Raw genomic sequence first — 18,329 nt, 5'->3', positions numbered from 1 at the left:
AGAAGTTGTAGAGATGGAAAAGTGTCCACGGTCAGCCACTCACAGGTCACCTCTGATGAGTTTCCCAGCGTGGCCCTGCCATGGTCAGATTTTTGCTGCACTGTAAACCATTAATTTTTTTGGTTTAGAAATCTCATACAAAAGATATTATTCAAAATTTTATTCATTCAACAATTAAATCTCTTTTGTTAGGTTTTTGTATGCAATTCCTGTGTATTTGAAATATTTTAATCATTAGAATTTGACATATCTAGGGGTTTTGTATGTGGTTATAAAAGTATGTCTTTGTACAGATGTTGGCATTTGGACAGTTGAGGGCTGTAAAGACAAGACTATTGTCCTTTGCAGATGGAACCAAACTGGGCATTTAGGGTTAAGAGGTCCTTTATAGACCCCTTGCCTCTCCCAGGTAGCATGAAGCTTTCACATTTCATGATACAGTTTCTCAATTACTATTTCATCATTTAGCTTAAAGACTGTATCTTGTTTTCTATAATATAGAACTTATTTGGGAATGAGAACTCGGTGTCCAAGAACTGATGGCTAGGCTTTAGTTAATACTCTTCTCACCTGGCTACTCTTCCTCGAAGATCTCCAACTCCTTGCAGGTGTTTGGTGTTTAGGTTCTGTACTGCAAAATTAGTTCCTGTGGCCGCCAGGTCTCGAGCTTTTATTTGTTCTTCTAACATCTGTAATTTTTGAGTCAAAATCCCCATTAATTTGCCATCGCATATAATAACAAAATATCATTTAAAGCAGAGGCTTCAAAATCAAGTGCATTTCCTAGTTAGGCTGATAGTGTAAATGAGTGGGAGAGCCTTATGTCAGAGAGAAGCCTTCCCTGCTTTATCTGAGGGAGGCAGTGATGGTTTGATTCCTGCCAATTGTTGCCAGGTGTGAATGATGGTTTGACATTCTTTCAACAGGAACCGGAAATCCATATTTTATGTTAAATTTCTCAATTTTAAGATATCCACAACATCTTATCCAAATTCTTTTATAAACACTATTTGGGCAAACAAAACCTATTTGCTGTGCTGTTACGGTCATGGCCATCATTGACATAAAAGCTTTTCACAAAAACCTGTTTAACACAAGCAAATCTGAATCAAACTGTTTCACATACGTGGAGTGACAAAAAGTTTATTGTTCTAGATTTTTTAGAAGACGCAAGTGATTCATGGCTTGAGTGTGTTGAGATTTTGCTCTGAGTATCCTTAGTCATGTTTTCGTTGTATCTTGCTGTTCTGAAATGAAGCTGACTATCCTACACTGCCAGGCTGGTGGTCCCAAAACAGTGGTTTTTACTTTTTGGCACACATATAAAAAATATAAACATTTTGCTTGTTCATAGAAAAAATTTATATCTTGCTTGACATTCAAACAAATTCCACTGTAAAGTTAAAACATATGGAGTTCCTGTTGTGGCTCAGTGGAAACAAATCTGACTAGCATCCATGAAGATGCAGGTTTGATCCCTGTCCTCTTTCTGTGGGTTAAGAATCTGGTATTGCCTTGAGCTGTGTTGTAGGTCACCAGCTCAGATCTGGCATTGCTGTGGCTGTGGCATAGGCCAGCAGCTACAGCTCCGATTCTACACCTAGCCTGGGAACCTCTATGTGCCATGGGTGCAGCCCTAAAATGACCAAAAAAAAAATACACATGGAAAATAATTTTACTCAGAAAAGTGTTGAGAGTATAGGACTTTGGAGCATACAAACAACTTCGTGATTGGGGGAAACATGAAGAGTTAGTTGCTACATCTTAACAAGGCCTGAACCATGTTAAATTTATGATTATTCATTTTTAGAGGAAAAGAAAGATTTAGAGAGCAAATGAGTTACAAAAATTTCCAAGACTATGTATAGAATCTTGACCTAAGTTTGTAAACTGGCAGATTGTGATAACCCAAGAGCAAATAAAGCTTTAACTGAAGACATAAAAGTGTCAAGAACACTGGCTTGAGTTTTTTTGTTTTATTGTTTGTTTTTGCATGCCTGTAAGTGTTTTAGTCCATTCAGGTCACTATGACAAAATACTACAAATGAGGCAGCTTATAAACAACAGAGATTTATTTTTCTAGTTGCAGAGGCTGGGAGTCCAAGATCAGAGTGCCCGCGTGCTTGGATTCTCAGAAGGGCCCCCTTTTGGGTTGCAGATTGCTGACTTCTTGCTGCATCTTCATATAGTGGAAGGGGCCAGAGAGCTCTGTGAGATCTCTTTTGTGAGGGCACTAATCCCATTCATGAGGACTCCACTCTCATGACTGGAGTAATTTCCCAAAGCCCCACCTCCTAACAGCACTCCATTGGGCATTAGGATTTCACATATGAATTTCGGTGGAGACACAAACATACAAATCCCAGCAGTCGGTGCTGTTATGCTTTGTCTTGGTGAAGAATGACATTAAAAGGGAACTTGCCCTATTAAATACGAATGCATTTGATGAAACAAGGATAAGTAAATGAGTGTAGCTCAATAACTGTGAAGGTAAATAGACCCACATGACTTAAAGAACTCCTAGGTAAATGTAAGAAAGAAATATGCTTTTTATGAGATTCAAAATCAATGCGGGAGGAATTTCACAAATGATGTTGGGATTTCTGGTTACTTAATTCAGAAAATAATCATTTTGGATCCTTACCTCATGTAAATTTTAGAAAAAGTAGATTTAAAACATATATAAGAAGTTCCTGTTGTGGCTCAGTGGAAATGAATCCTACTAGTACCCATGAGGATGTGGGTTCTATCTTTGGCCTTGCTCAGTGAGTCGGGGATCCGGTATTGGTTTGAGCTGTGGTGTAGGTCACAGACATGGCTTGGATCCTGTGTTGCTGTGGATATGTTATAGGCCAGCAGCTGTAGCTCCAATTTGACCCCTAGCCTGGGAACCTCCATATGCTGTGGGTGTGGTCCTAAAAAGCAAAAAAAAAAAAAAAAAAAAAAAAAATTAAAAAGTGTATGTAAAATGTTAAGCTATAAAACTAATTGATAATAGAGATTATTTCATCTCTGAACTTTCTGAAAGGAATGTCTACTCTTAAAAGTAATGAGAAAAATCACAAAGCAAAATTTTGAACATTTAACTTTATATAAGACTTGTAAAAAAACATTGTAAATGTAATTAAGATATAAACAACAAACTGGAAAAACCTTGGAACAAATGTTACTGCCAAAGGTTTCAATGGTTTGTTGCAGTCAGTATGCATTTATTTGTGCATATCTCTTCTCATCTTTGTGTTCAGTGATGTCAATTTGTGTTTGAAATTGATCATAGAGACTATTTATACCATGGAAATAGGCAAACACTATAAACTCCCAGAAAACAATTAATTGCTGATTGTTGAACATTTACCAAACCATCACTGGTTATTAGTCTTAATTAAAAAAACTCATAAAAATTAAAAAGCACTAAAACTCCAAGAAGTAAATTACCAAAAGACATTAACAGATTATTGACAGAGAAAATTCAAATTGTTATTGTCACGTTTTTAAAGCCGGGGGTGGGGGGGTGGAGTGAAATGTCTCATTTCTATCCCATCAAATTAGCAATGATTAAAACAATAAATCTGAGTGTTGCCATAGATACAGTGAAGCAAGCACTCTCACATAAAGCTAATGGAAGTGTAAATAGGTATAAGCTTTCTGGAAACCAATTTGGCAATGTGTATCAAGAGCTTTAACAGTGTTGGAAGCTTGTTAATTCTATTTCCAACAACGTATACTGTAGAAATAATCCAAATGTAGACACATACTTATGCACAAGGATATTTCATTATTAGGAGAATAGTTAAGCAAATCATGGTTATATGCACCATGTAAAAATCTTTTAAAGACATATGATAGAGTTTATGATATCATTTTTTATTTTTTATTTGTTTTTTATCATTTATAATGATTTTTATTTTTTCCATTATAGCTGGTGTACAGTGTGCTATCAATTTTCTACTGTACAGCAAGGTGACCCAGTTACATATACATGTATGCATTCTTTTTTGTCACTGTTTTTTGATATTTCTGTTGAGGGATGGGCATTTGGATTTGTCTACTCTGCCATATTGCTCCCATCACTCCTCTAGCCCTTTTATCATTATGTAATTTCATTCTTTGTCCTTGGCGATTTTCTTTGCTTTAAAGTTTACTTATCTTCTTTCAAGTTAATTAATCTTTTCTGCAGTATTCGATTTTCTATTAATTTTATCTACAATATTTTTATCTCATTTATTCATTGACAAATGCCATATGGTATTACTTATATCCGGGATCCAATATATGGCACAAACGAACCTTTCCACAGAAAAGAAAATCATGAACTTGGAGAAGAGACTTGTGGTTGCCAAGGGGGAGGGGGAGGGAGTGGGATGGATTGGGAGCTTGGCGTTAATAGATGCAGACTATTGCCTTTGGAATGGATTAGCAATGAGATCCTGCTGTGTAGCACTATGTCTGGTCACTTATGTTGAAGCATGATAATGTGAGAAAAAAGAATGTATACATGTATGTGTAACTGGGTCACCATGCTGTACAGTAGGAAAAAAATAATAATCTATTGGGGAAATAAAAAGAATGCTAAAAAGTAAAAATAAAAATATAAGTTTATGATATGGAGTTCCAGAGGAAATGAATCCGACTAGGAACCCTGAGGTTGTGGAATTGATCTCTGGCCTTGCTCAGTGGGTTAAGGATTCGGCGTTGTGGTGAACTGTGGTGTAGGCCAGCAGCTATAGTTCCTATTAGACCCTTAGCCTGGGAACCTCCATATACCGTGGGTGTGGCCCTAAAAAGACAAAAAGACAAAAAAAATAAGTTTATGATATAATTTTATATTAAAAATTGTGCTTACAACCCTAGTCTCACCTTCCTTAAGGGAATGCCTGGAAATTTCAGAGGGAGATGCATCTGGGTGTTTGTAGAGATTGCCATTTGGTGGTGAAATTGTGAGAAAAATTTTCTGGGTTTTGAAATTTTCTCCTAAGCTTTTGAAATAATTACAGTGAATAAGTATTGCTTTTATAAGGTGGAGGAACACAGAGCAATGCCGTATATAACATTCTCTTTTCTTGAATGAAAAAATATTAATTTAAAAACCTTAATTAGCTGCCAGTTTAAAAAAAGAAACATTTTGGGAGTTCCCGTCGTGGCGCAGTGGTTAACGAATCCGACTAGGAACCATGAGGTTGCAGGTTCGGTCCCTGCCCTTGCTCAGTGGGTTAATGATCCGGCGTTGCCTTGAGCTGTGGTGTAGGTCGCAGACGCGGCTTGGACTGTGGCCCTGGCATAGGTTGGTGGTTACAGCTCCGATTTGACCCCTAGCCTGGGAACCTCCCATATGCCGCGGGAGCGGCCCTAGAAAAGACAAAAAAAAAAAAAAAAAAAAAAAATTTGATTTTAAAAAGAAGCAGGCAGCTGAACTGCTGCAATTATGATTGATTAAAAAAATTTTTTTTGGTGTTCCCTGGTGGCCTAGTAGTATAGAATCTGGCATTATCACTGCTGTGGCTTGGGTCACTGCTGTAGCTCAGGCTCAATCCCCAGTCTGAGAGTTTCTGCATGCTGTGGGTGAGGCTGAAGAAATTTTTTTTCCCCTAAATCTTTTAAAGACTCAAGTCAAATTTCTTCTCACACTTGGATCTGTTTTGCTGGCTCATTTGCAAATAGGCTGAACTGGTTAATGAATTTAGGTTTAAAACATACTTTAATAGCATTCATTTCTCAGTATTTATTACTTTATAGTCTTGGTTATTTACTAAAGGTAGTGTAATAGTTTTCTCTTCATAATATTTTAACTCCATTATCTTCAGCCTTTAAATATTTTCTAATTCACTTTTCTGCACAATCAGACCAGTCCGTTTCATTTTCCCTATATGTGCCAAACCCTTAACAGGATTTCAAATACTTGAAAATTTTTATAGTAAACTGAAAATATTTTGGCTTTGTCTTTTTTCAGAGTTCATCTAAGACAATCAATTATTATAGGAAAAGAAGGTCTTAGCAAGATTTCTAGAGATCTGGAAACCTTTTCCCCCTTTCGGCTAAGAGCATCTTATTGGGATATGATTAATATGTATTAAAATATACAAATCAAAGTATATATATAATGATAGATTTTGACAAATCAACTATGCAACAACCACTGAAATAAAAATATAGAACATTCAAGAAGCATTTTGATATTTCTGAGAATGCTGTTCTCTTTTCAATTACCAAGAAGTTTTGATTCCTAAATTAGGATCTTATTTCAGTGCTAGTGCTATACTTAATTTTCTTATTATCTCAAAGGCACTGAGCCACATAGCTCTTGTCACTTTCATGACAATTTATTATGGCTGGAAACACCTTTTTTTTTTTTTTTTTTTGGTCTTTTTTTAGGGCCATACTCTCAGCATATGGAAATTCCCAGGCTAGGGGTCAAATCAGAGCTGTAGCTGCTGGACTACTTTTGACCACTTTGAGAAATAGCATTGACCTATAGTGCTATAGTCAATTAAATGTGTGCTAAATACCAATAAAGTGCCTTTTAAAAGTCACTAAGATTTTTTTTTTAACTTTCCATACTCCCTCAAATGCACTATGAGGTCTGCAGATAGAAAATAAGTGAACAAATATCCTTAGTCTTAAATACAAAGTCATAAGGAAATCAGTGCTAGGTCAGTCTCATGGTTTTGGGTTTTTGTGTGCGTGTGTGTGTGTGTGTCTGTGTGTGTATAATCCACCGTTCTATATGATAGTAGAAAAGGGCATGTACTATGTGAGGGCATTGTTGCCAGTTCCCCTAATTCCACACACTGGGGGCCAGATTTTTAAAGTATTTTCTCTGGAAACGTTGGCTGAAAATTGCTCCCCATGATTCATCATGCTCGTTAGAACTTTAAAGAGTCTGAAAGACCTGTAGTAAAAATCTGTTTATCTTAGTTTAACCCAAGCATTTTCTTTTTTTTTTTTTAATCAGAAACTATTTTTCCTTGAGCACGGAAAACATCATTCATTCATTCACTTATTCATTCATCTCTTCAGGAAAGATTTACAGAGTGCTGTCTACCTCTCACACACTGCTATCAGTTTGGTATAGGATTTAACTATGAACAAAACAAATACACTCTTCACAGGGAGAGTATATTTTAGACGGAGAAACACAATAAACAAATACAGACCACGGTAATTTGCGTTAAGCACTATGGAGAAAATTAATGTGGGTTGAAGAGAGATGATGACTATTGGGATGGGGAGAGGGGCTAGTCTACAGCGTGTCAATGAAATTCTCTCTGATACAGTGATTTTTGAGTGGGGACATGAAGGAAATGAAGAATACATCATAGAAGTATCTGGAAGAGGATGATCCACCCAGAGTGCAGAGCAAGTGCAAAGGCCCAAAAGCTGGAGCATTTTGGGGGGTGTTCTAGGAAGAGCTGGGAGCTTAGGGTGGCCAAAGAGAAGAGAGAGGGATGGGAGATAGGATCAGAGAGATTTGGGGGGGGTCAGAGTGTGATGGGCCTATGAATCAGCATTGCCACTGCTTTATAGAAAACCTATGTTTGAAGTTTTATTAATAGAATCTTCAAGATTTAGACTAGAATAAGCACCTCAGTGCCATGTCTAACATTTTATGTTAAACAATCGTCTTTGCTGTCACAAAGAGACATTCAGCCAACTCTTTTTTGAATAGAATTTCCTTCTACTTTTTGGCATAAACAAGCATTTGAAATATTGACTGTTTCCCTCAGGCAACTAAATTGTAATCATTTAAACTTGAATAAGAGTGACTCCTTTCTCTGATTGAAAAACGACACTGGTGGTTGATAATCTTTGTCAAGCAATGAGGACAACATATGGGAAATTAAGAACTACCTCAATGTTCTGGCTGAGCTTTTTGACGATGCTGGTGATGGTCTGGATGTGGTTTTCCAGAAGCTTTCTCGCATATGACTCCTCCTTTCGAAAGCCATGTGTCCCCTGAAGACAAGCAGAGATGTCCTCCTTGATGCGAAAGGCTTGCTCAAGGAGGAAGGCTATGGTGCGGTCCTGGTTGTTCAACCTGTCTTCTAGCTGACTTCTCTGGGTGTTTGGAATGGCAGGAAGAAAAGAATGACCCCTGATCAGGAAAAGGAAACAACACCAGGGGGCGTTACAAGCATGAGCTGCGAAGCCAGAACTAGAACTTGCATCTGCATTTCTAGTCCTGTATGTTCTCCCTGGTGAGAAGTCTGGTGGGACTTTTAACACCTGCCTGGTTAGAATCTTGGTTTATGTCTCATCTGAGAGCGAGTCTGACTCAGCCTTGATCTTGGATCATGTATATTTTATGCTTCCCCAAAAGGAATTGTTCTCCATTTTACCCACTATTCTAATAACCCAAGTGGGATGCACATTAATTTAATGCCTAATTAAATTCTGTATTGAGGAGTGAGCTGCTTTATAATAGCTAGAAGATGTAATAACTTAAAGGCAAATTTGAACAAAAGTGTCAGAAGTTCAATGAGAAGTGAAAAATTAGAAAAGGAAATCACAAAGTCTAGGGATATTTAGCATTAGGACAAAGAAACATGAAATTCTGGTAGCTCCCACTGGCATTAGCAAATTATTCCCTCCCTTCACATATAAACTTCTTGGAGAAGTTACTTTTATTGTGTCTTTTTCTTTCTTTAATTTACTTGGCTTACTTTCATGACCTCATCTCTAAAGTCATATGCCATCACTTTTGCTTTAGTCCATTCCCTAGAAGCAAGTCACTAGGATGTGCCTACATTCAAAGGGAGGGGAGTTAGGCTCCACCTCTTGAAAAATGGATTATTAAAGAATTGGTGGCTATTTTAAACCCACCACACAATCACAGTCATCTAATGGGCATTTCAGAAATATCAAAATGCTTCTAGGAAGTTCTATATTTTGATTTGTGTGGCCATTACATAGTTGATTATATTTTTAACACCCCAGCTGGGTATATAATTTGATTTGTATATTTTATTTTTCCTTTTTGGCCACATCTGTGGCATATGGAAGTTGCTAGAAGGCCAGGGTGACCTATTCCACAGCTGCGGCAATGCCAGATCCTTAACCCACTGTACTGGGTGGGGCATTGAACCTATGTTGCTATGGAGACAACACCAGGTCTTTAACCTAGTTAATCAGCAGGAACTCCTGATTTGTATATTTTAACACGTACTAATTATACCTCCCCCAAATACTCTTAGCATTAAGGGGAAACAAATTTGTATATTTTAACCCATATTAATTATACTCCCCCAAATATTCTTAGCATTAAGGGGACACAAATGTTCCAGAAATCTCTAGAAATCTTGCTAAAGTCTTCTTTTCCTATAGTAATTGATTATCTTATTTCTAAAAAAAAGACAAAGCCAAAACATTTTGCATATACTATAAAATCTCACTATTTCCACATACCCCAGGGTTGGGAAAGCAAATGCTCCTCAATTGTTGCTTCTTCCTAAGGAGCAAAAGATGAAGACCTAACAAGAGAAGTTACTCTGTGAGGTGGGGAGTGATTGACTGTGGTTTTACTGTGACTGGGCCTCATCCATGCCCCACTGCCTGAGCTTGGGAGCTGGCAAGACTTCACTGGTGACCAGGATCTGGCTGAAATCCTCAGGGAAAGATGAATGCGCAGGCCAAAGTGTCAGACATTTGAGAAGCATAGTCTTTTCAAATAAGCAATCTACTTAATTTCAGATTTCTGCAAAATAGAATTATTGAAATATGTGCAACAAGAATTTTTTGTAAAGGCTAATAAAGGTATTAAAAGTAAAGATCTGGGAAGATACTAGCAAAATGATAACAAAAAACTAGAAAACACAAAGTAAACAAGTAGAAATATTAGGCATGAAAAATAGTTGAAATAAACAAAGCATAAAAGATGGGATAACTATGAGAGAAGAAATAGCTGAAGGGTGAATCGGTGTTTTGGGAGAGCAGATTGAGGAAATTTACCAGACAGGAGGAGGAGCAGTTACACAACTTGGAGATGCCAGGGTCAAAATTCAAAATTCACATCTGTCTGACTCCAAAATCAAATGTTAAGCTTTACTCCTAAATAGTCCTGTCATTCCAAGAGATAATAAGCACAAGCAGCGCATAATTGGATTAATGTACTGATGTGGCCTAATAGAGAGGCAACGGAAATGACACACGGAAGTGTCCCCAGGCTCCATATCTTCTTTTTCCATAGTTCTTTCTTCTTTTCTTGGTGCTGGACACCATTATCTCCTCTGCTTTTGCTCCCTAAGAAAGGGTGCATTTTCTACACAACAGCTAGAGTGGTCTTTCCAAAAGTGTGAAGATAGAACTTGCCTACTTTACCCTCTGATGACTTATCCATTCTCTGGAAATGATATTATTGCTTGCCTTTCCAAGCCTCATTTCCTCTCACTCTTCCCTTTATTCATTCTCATTTAACCACACAGACCTTATCTGCATTTCTCAAACATGCCAAGCAGTTGCTAGCTCAGAGCCTTGGTACTCAATGCCCTCCCTTGCAGTCTCATCATGTCTCCCTCCTTCTCATTTTTTTTTAGATATCACCTCCAATATCTTCTGCTCAGACAGAACTTCCACTGAGTCACTTCCTATCCTCTTATTCCATTTCATCTTCTCTATAGCATTTGTCATTACTGAAATTCATCTTATTTACTTGTTTATGTTTATTTTCTGCCCTCTGTCACTTGAATAAAAGCTCCCTGTGGGCAGACACTTTATCTAACTTGTTCTCCACAGTGTCCCCAACACTGAGAAGAGTGTTTGACACATAGTAGGTGGCCAACAAACTTTTGTTGACTGACTGCCTGATTGCTCTTGCTGGACTGTTCCCTTAAGGCTCAGATGTTACAAAATTGGAGAAAAAAATGGCTCCATGAAGCTACAGGTTGTCAGAGCCACAGTTTCCTTTCTTAAGCAGTATAAAATGGCTCCAGCTTGGGTGAGATTCATTTTTCCTATCACCTGGGCAGCTGAGGAGAGAAGGCTTAGCTAAGGGTTTCATTAGTCAGATTCCATCTACCACTCATTTGGCTCAAAAATGTTCTTCTGGAAAATTACCAAATGGAGCCTCATATATATAAAATCCGTTTGTCTAAAATCCCAACGTGCTGACACTGCTACCCTGGATTGGATTTATGAGTCACAGGCAGAGGGAAGAGGATGTAAGGCCCTGCAGATGGTAACATCCTAAGGGTAGACTGCAGATTGCTCATTGTTTTCCATGAGCTGGTGCTTCTTTCTGGCCTCTAGACAAGTCTGCAGCCTGGATTTGCCAGTGAAAGAATATTTGTTCTCCAGTCTTCGGTTCTACACAGACTCTTGTAAATCATGCCATGTTCCTCTCAAAATTTAGAATTTGTTTTCTCTTAAGTGTTCCCAGTGTGGCAGATATTGTGGGTTACTTTCCTAATGCTATCCTTGCTTTTGCCTGACTTGGTTCGTCCTCCTGTCCCCCATGACCTCCGGGGTCAGGGGGTACAAGCAAGTCATGGTGGTCCCACTCTTCTGGGTTGAGATGCAATTGGTTTAGGTAGGAGCATGTGAAGCAATACTGGTCAATGGGATGCAAGGGGGAGCCTATTGTGGGGCTTCCGGGTAAGGTTGCTTTACCTTTACAAAGAGATACCCCCCCCCCAAACTTCCCTCCTCTTTGCTGGATGTTTTCATGTCTGTGTGTGATGCTAGGAACTGCTGAAGCCATCTTGTGATCATGAGGGGAAAGAGGGTGAAAATGATGAAGGATAGAAAACACTTGGGTGTGTGATAATGTTGTTAAGCCTCCAATTCAACCAAATTCTAGATTTTTAATGTGAACTAGTCAATGCCTTACATTTAAGCCATTTTGGTTGGAGTTTTTGTTATGTGCAACTTAAAGCACTGTACCTGTTTTAGAAACTTACCAATAAAAATTTCAGTTAAATAAGAAATACATCAGTTAATATTATCTAAATGTCTACTCTAGTCCATGCATAATATATAAAGGTCCTGTCCTTTAAGGAACTTGGTCCGATTCAGCGTTTTTTTTGTAAAGAAACTTGCATTAGTATCATGGGGGTGGGGAAGGGAAGGAAGTTGCTAAAATGCAGATTCTGTGGCACCATCATGGATCTACTAAAACATCATTTGGGGGATGAGGGAAGAATAAGAATATGTATTTTAAATGGGCACAGAGTTGACTCATGTATTCTGAAGACTGAGTGTCACTGATTTAAGACTGGTCCTATGAATCTTGAGCAGTCTTCAAGGATATGTAATGAAGTGCTGAAGTGTGAAATGTGGAATATGAGCTTTCAAGGCACAGGCAGCTTGGCAATTGGAAGACAAAGTAGATCAAAGGTCTAATACAGGTCCTACCATTTTCTAACAAAGTATTTGAGTTCATTCATCTTTAGACAGCACTAACAGGGCCACTTTGCTGATGACTGTTAAGTTCTGAGGTCACATGTAGAAGCATGTGGTAAGGGCAGGAGACCAATGCTTACAATTGCACTGCAGTCCAGGCAGATGAGGGACATTGCACTCACTCTGGGTGTGCTGTTGGCTGGTGTCAGGACTATATCCAGAAAGAGCATGAGGAAATGAACCTAAGCCAGTACAGGGACTAGTAGAACAGGCTGCCATCTCTACTCAGATGCCAGCCGCATGGTCCTGCCTTCAGGATCATGTTGTAGCTCTTTGATATGTTGAAGAAGGAAGACCTGCAGTGCAGTACCTAGTGGTGAGTGCGTTTGCCTTGACCATTAAGTGACATGTAAATGACGAACTGTAGTTATTCCTTTCTTTTTTAGTTCTTAACATTTATTTTTAAAAGTTAATTTATATTGAAGTGGAGAGTGTTCCTTTTTGAAATTTCTTTTCATTCTTGAGATTTACTCTAGAGTATTACTATTACTTTTTATTAATGATGCTTACCAAAGCATCAAATGATGCTCTGTTTAGTTCTATTTGCATGATTCCTACAAGATATAGAGCTTGTATACATATTTCCCATTTTATTGCCATAAATATGTTTTTCTTTTTCTTTTTCTTTTTTTGAGCAGGGGCATGCCTATGGCCTATGGAAGATCCTGGACCAGGGACTAAATCTGAGCCATGGCAGTGGCAATGCTGGATCCTTAACTGCTATGCCACCAGAGAACTCCTTCCAGTTAACTTTTCTAAATCAATGACTGGAATAACATTTAACATGTGAGCATTCTCAGTCTTCTAAGAAAGATTCCTGATAATACTCTTGTTCTAAGCATCAGATTATCCAAAATTTTAAAAACTGAGGCTTTCCATTAATAGCAAGATGTGGCTACTGTGAATTAAAAAAGATCACTGCTTTATCAGTATATCAGTGGGAATTATATAACTAAATTTAGCAGTGAAAGGAAGAAATAACTGAATATTCCAGACCAGTGGAGATGTAGTTACTAACCACAGGAAGAAGTATTCCTAGGAGGCCTTTTCAGTGGGATATTTGGGCTTTCCATAAATCATTGATTATGTAGCTGACAACTGAATTTGAACAGATTTTCCCCAAACCCTGAGTTCTCTTTCCCTGCAGTTCGGTGTGACTTACACCAGCTGTGCTGTTGCTGGCAGATGCATTGGTACATAGTGCCTCTCACTTCTCTGCCTGTTCTGTTCTTGTGAATAGAGCACTAAATTTACTTAGGAGATTTTGATAACTATTTTGGCAACCTGTAATACTCAAGAGACAAAAATCTGAAAATTTAAACCCTTTTCTAGAACAGGAAAGGGCATAACGGAAGAGAGTTTTCATTTCTGTGAGATTTATTATGTGACTAGTTACATTCTCAGTGCATAGAGTCTACAAAAAAAAAAAGTGAAATAAATAGACATTTCAGAGATTATTTTGCTGCCTCACAAAAATAATCCGTGAGTGTGTGTGCTGAGCTATGGAACTGAAAATGCATTTTCTGTATCTTCTCCTTTGCTTGTTCCTAACCACCCTGGCAGATGGCTTTGATGGCTCAAGAAGCCTCCGTTGCTGCGTTTCACACCGGGCTGAATGTTGTAGATGGGTGAATGAGGCAATTCCAGTTTTAAATAATGTATGACAGGAAGAAGCAGCTCAAAGCCATGGGGTTGGGTCAGCATAAGGTCTGTGTGGAGGAGCTCGGAAAGGAGAGGATTCTAAGGAGTGATCTGACCCAGAAAAAAACTGGAGGAAGAGCCTGGCTGTGGATCTTTTCCAGAGACAGGTTACATAGTATATGAGGCCAACTTCCCATGTTCAGTAACACATTCAATGAAATTACAGAATTAGTGATGTACCTGCTGTGACTGGGTTTCTGGTGGAGGCATTCGGTCGGCCAGTGTTCCTGAGTCCCTTTGTGAATGTTGGCATGGTGGACACTGGGCGACATGGGGGAAACCTGGAAACTGCGCCAGCCAGTTGTTGTGATGCTAGTTGGTGTTAGAGATTCTGTATTGGTCTTGAGACACTTATCCCTATCACCTTGCTATTGTTGGGCTTTATGTGTTATTTTTAGAGTCTCTGGTGGGGAGAGAACATACTTGGAGTGGAAGACTGGGGGTTCAAGGTCTGCCTCTGCCACTTACTATCTTTAAGCTCTCTTAAGTCACCTGAAGAGAGCTCCTTATTTGTCCTGTGGAATAATGACCCTGACCGACTGAGGTGGCTAAGGGATGTCATTTCACATTATGTTCGGAAGTGCTTTGTAATGTTTACAGGGCATACACAATGTTCTCATTATGATTATTGTAATGTTTAGATGGTATCCTGGGATGAGCTGTGTCCCCACAAAAAGATACATGAAGCCCTAACTCACAAAACCTGAGAATGTGACCTTATAGGTCATTGCAGACATGATGAGTTGTACTAATTCAGGTCATACTGGAGTTGGTTGGCTCCTAATCCAGTATGGCTGGTGTCCTTATAAAAGACGGCTGTGTGAAGGCAGAGTTACAAGGAGAATGCCATGTGAAGATGGAGGCAGAGTTTGGAGTGATGCATCTGCAAATTGAGGAACACCAGGGATTTCTGGCTGTCACCAGAACCTAAGATGGAACAGGTTCTCCCTGAGTCCTCAGAAGGAACCAGCCTACAGACACTTTGATTTCAAACTTCTAACCTCTAGAATTGTAAGACAATAAACATCTGCTCTACTCAGTTTGCGATACTGTGTTGTGGCAGCCCAAGGAAACTAATACAGATAGTAAATCATTTTTTTTTTTATGTCTGCACCTGAGACATATGGAAATCCCTAGGCCAGGAATTAATTCTGACCTGAAGCTGCAGCAATGCCAGATCCTTTAACCCACTGTGCCAGACCAGAAATGAACCCCTGCCTCCACAGTGACCTGAGCCACTGCAGTTGGATTCTTAATCCACTGGGCCACAGCAGGAAGTCCCATATGGTAAATCATTTGAGGGGAGTTTCTAGCCAAAGAGAAATATATGGAATTTATTATTATACTATTTTATTTCCACATAATGCTTAAAGTCAATGTATCACTTTCATAAACATAATTTCATTTCATCCTCACAACCGATCCTTGGCAAAAATAAAATTTTCCTCTATTTATATGGGAACTAAACCTCAGGGATTATCAGTAACTCATCTAGGAAATATTTCAACTTGCCTCTTTGATTTTTTATCTACATCCCAGTAGCTTTTTTAGACCAATTACTGGTTTTCCCTGCTATATTTGTGTTTTTCTCAATGAGATAAGATATATTTACTCCTCTGCTTATATATATATATATATATATATATATATTCAAGATACATATATATAAAGTTATAACTTGCATGTGTATTTACATGTGTATTCCTCTGTACATGCATTGATATATATTTAAGATATGTTATATATAATGTTATATAAAACTTGTACCTATTTATATGTGTATATATATACATATATAAAACTTTCCCCCAATACTGTGTAATTTTTCACCCCAGTTGCCTTTCCTCTGCTTGGCTCACACCTCTCTGTGGAGTCCTAATCATCCTCTTTGTGGTCTAGAGGTTGGAGGGGTTTCCACTCTGCTCTACAGAACTGAGACTGGCCTTGGCCTGACCTCAGCACAATTCTCACACCTGAGCAGAAGCTCTCAGGTGTAGTAAGAATTCAAAGAACCTCCTGGGGCAGGAGGGACTGAGCTACATGTGGGCAGCTTGCTTGCTGACTGATATGGAGGTGCTGTGGGTGATGCCCAATTTCTGCAGCTGTGTCCACCCAGAGCCAATGTCTTGTCCATTACATGCAGTGAGATGATGCTAGAGAGAGAACAAAGGGCTGCACTGTGGCTGGTGGCAGTGCCTCCTAGGCTCATTTAAGATGCTGTGAGTCCAGGCTGCCTACAGACCACAGAGGGATATCTACGGAGGAGGATAAGATGTGGTTGCATTCACATCTTCCATGCAGCAAGGTATGGGTGGGAGGCAAAGATGTTCCAAGGTTCCAAGATTCCCAAGATGTCCAGGGTGTCTGTTGAGAAGATAGCTGCTGGGGTGTGGATAGTGAATGGTTAAGAAAACAGTCTTTGGAGTAACATAGATACAGATATCTGTGTTAGCATTGTGTGACCTTGGGCAAGTATATGACTCCTCAGAACCCCAATGACTTCATCTTTAAAACAGTGACTCTCTTCACCTCTTAGGATTATTGTGATTATCAAATGAAATGATTAATACAGAATAGAGCTGGAACCTTTGACACTGAATATGGCCAGTAGGGCCAGAGAACTGTGCAGGCTAGGAGAAGGTCTGCCAGGTGATAAACGACTTGCTAACAACCCAGGGTGGTCTCATGTCTTTTGTTTTTCATAAGCTATGCAGACTATTTTTGAGCTTTCTCACCTGGGAGCTAGTTGCGCTCAAAGATGGATGTGATTCTGCAAAATAAAACCCAAGAGATCTCCAACCTGACATGACCTTTCCCATAAAAAGCTCAACCAACAGTGTTAGGTCTTCCTTTCCTGTGTACTGTAATGTGAAATATCTGTCTTCATCACATAGCCACAAAAGCAATGCATCACGGTATAATAAAATGTCTGCCACAGCGCTAAGAAAAAAGACCTTGAAAATGAATACTTTCTAGACCCTGAATGCTCTCGTCACCTTACAAGTAGAGATCATTAATCATTTATTTGCCCATTTGACTTACTGATAGTTTTATGTATCCAAATTTTAAATACCATTCTTTGGCTGTGAACCAGACCCCCATCTTCCCAAAATGTACTCTGGAGAGAATTCCTGAGAGATATATTGGCCATAGTCCAGCCCGGACAACTCCTCAGTACAAAACAATTTCATTTCTTGGCCAGGATGGCATTACAGCTCAGGTATACTTCCCTCCTTTTCATTCCAGCCTTCTTTGCCCCTGTGTTGTTTCTGTTGCAGTGGCAGGAGTATTCTTGCCTTAGCAACTTTATTCTGCTCCCATATGTCCATGTGACCACTTTCTCATCTCTTAGTTTTTGCTCAGGTATTAACTTTGCAATGAGGCTTACCCTGGCCAGACTACCTAACAATGTGTAACTCTTCCTCTTGTCAGAACAAAAGCTTAATGAGGGCAGGGTTTTGTTTTGTTCTCTAAAGACTCTCCAAGTGCTTAGCATGGTGCCTGGCATGTAGTAGATGGCCAATAAATATTTGTTAAGTGAATAAATACCTATAGCCAGTTTTTGAAGACCAAAGAACTTATGGGATGGAAGAGACCTTAGAAAGTATTTGATTTGATGGTAAGAATTCTCCCCCACCCCAGGAAAGTCAATTAAAAAAAATAAAAGATTGGAGTTCCCGTCGTGGTGCAGTGGTTAACGAATCCGACTAGGAACCATGAGGTTGCGGGTTCGGTCCCTGCCCTTGCTCAGTGGGTTAACGATCTGGCGTTGCCATGAGCTGTGGTGTAGGTTGCAGACGTGGCTCGGATCCCGCGTTGCTGTGGCTCTGGCGTAGGCCGGTGGCTACAGCTCCGATTGGACCCCTAGCCTGGGAACCTCCATATGCCGCGGGAGCGGCCCAAGAAATAGCAACAACAACAACAACAAAAAGACAAAAAAGACAAAAAAATAAAAAAATAAAAAAAAATAAAAGATTTATAGGCAGAATTTGTTTTCCACTCAAAATGAAATCCTGTTGGGGAATAATGCATGTTTTTAAATCTTAACCACTTATAAAAGAATGTTTATATATATAAGCTGTTGGCAGAGTTGAGAAACAGCAAGTAGTAGTGGCTCTAATCTGTATTCTGGAAATGAATTCTGGGTCTTATCTTGAATAGTGTCAGCCTTGGGACTCAGGCTGCTCATCTATTCCCTTTTATAGAGGAGGCAGAGATTGTCTAGGTAAGAGAAGACA

At 39.0% G+C, this 18,329-nt stretch overlaps 1 protein-coding gene across 1 annotated transcript in view; it reads right to left on the bottom strand.

Annotated features, from left to right (window-relative positions):
* Positions 1–18,329, bottom strand: part of FAM81B (family with sequence similarity 81 member B) — a 60,727-nt gene that overhangs the window by 30,538 nt on the left and 11,860 nt on the right. The window contains exons 4-5 of the mRNA XM_021085152.1: positions 7,846–8,089; positions 571–689 (exon numbers count right to left, since the gene is read on the bottom strand). Coding sequence (XP_020940811.1) covers positions 571–689; positions 7,846–8,089 — 363 coding nt within the window. The remainder of the gene's footprint in view (positions 1–570; positions 690–7,845; positions 8,090–18,329) is intronic.

This window comes from Sus scrofa, chromosome 2 (genome assembly GCF_000003025.6).
Source record: "Sus scrofa isolate TJ Tabasco breed Duroc chromosome 2, Sscrofa11.1, whole genome shotgun sequence".
NCBI classification, from domain to species: Eukaryota; Metazoa; Chordata; class Mammalia; order Artiodactyla; family Suidae; genus Sus; species Sus scrofa.
This window is presented reverse-complemented; position numbering and strand designations above follow the sequence as displayed.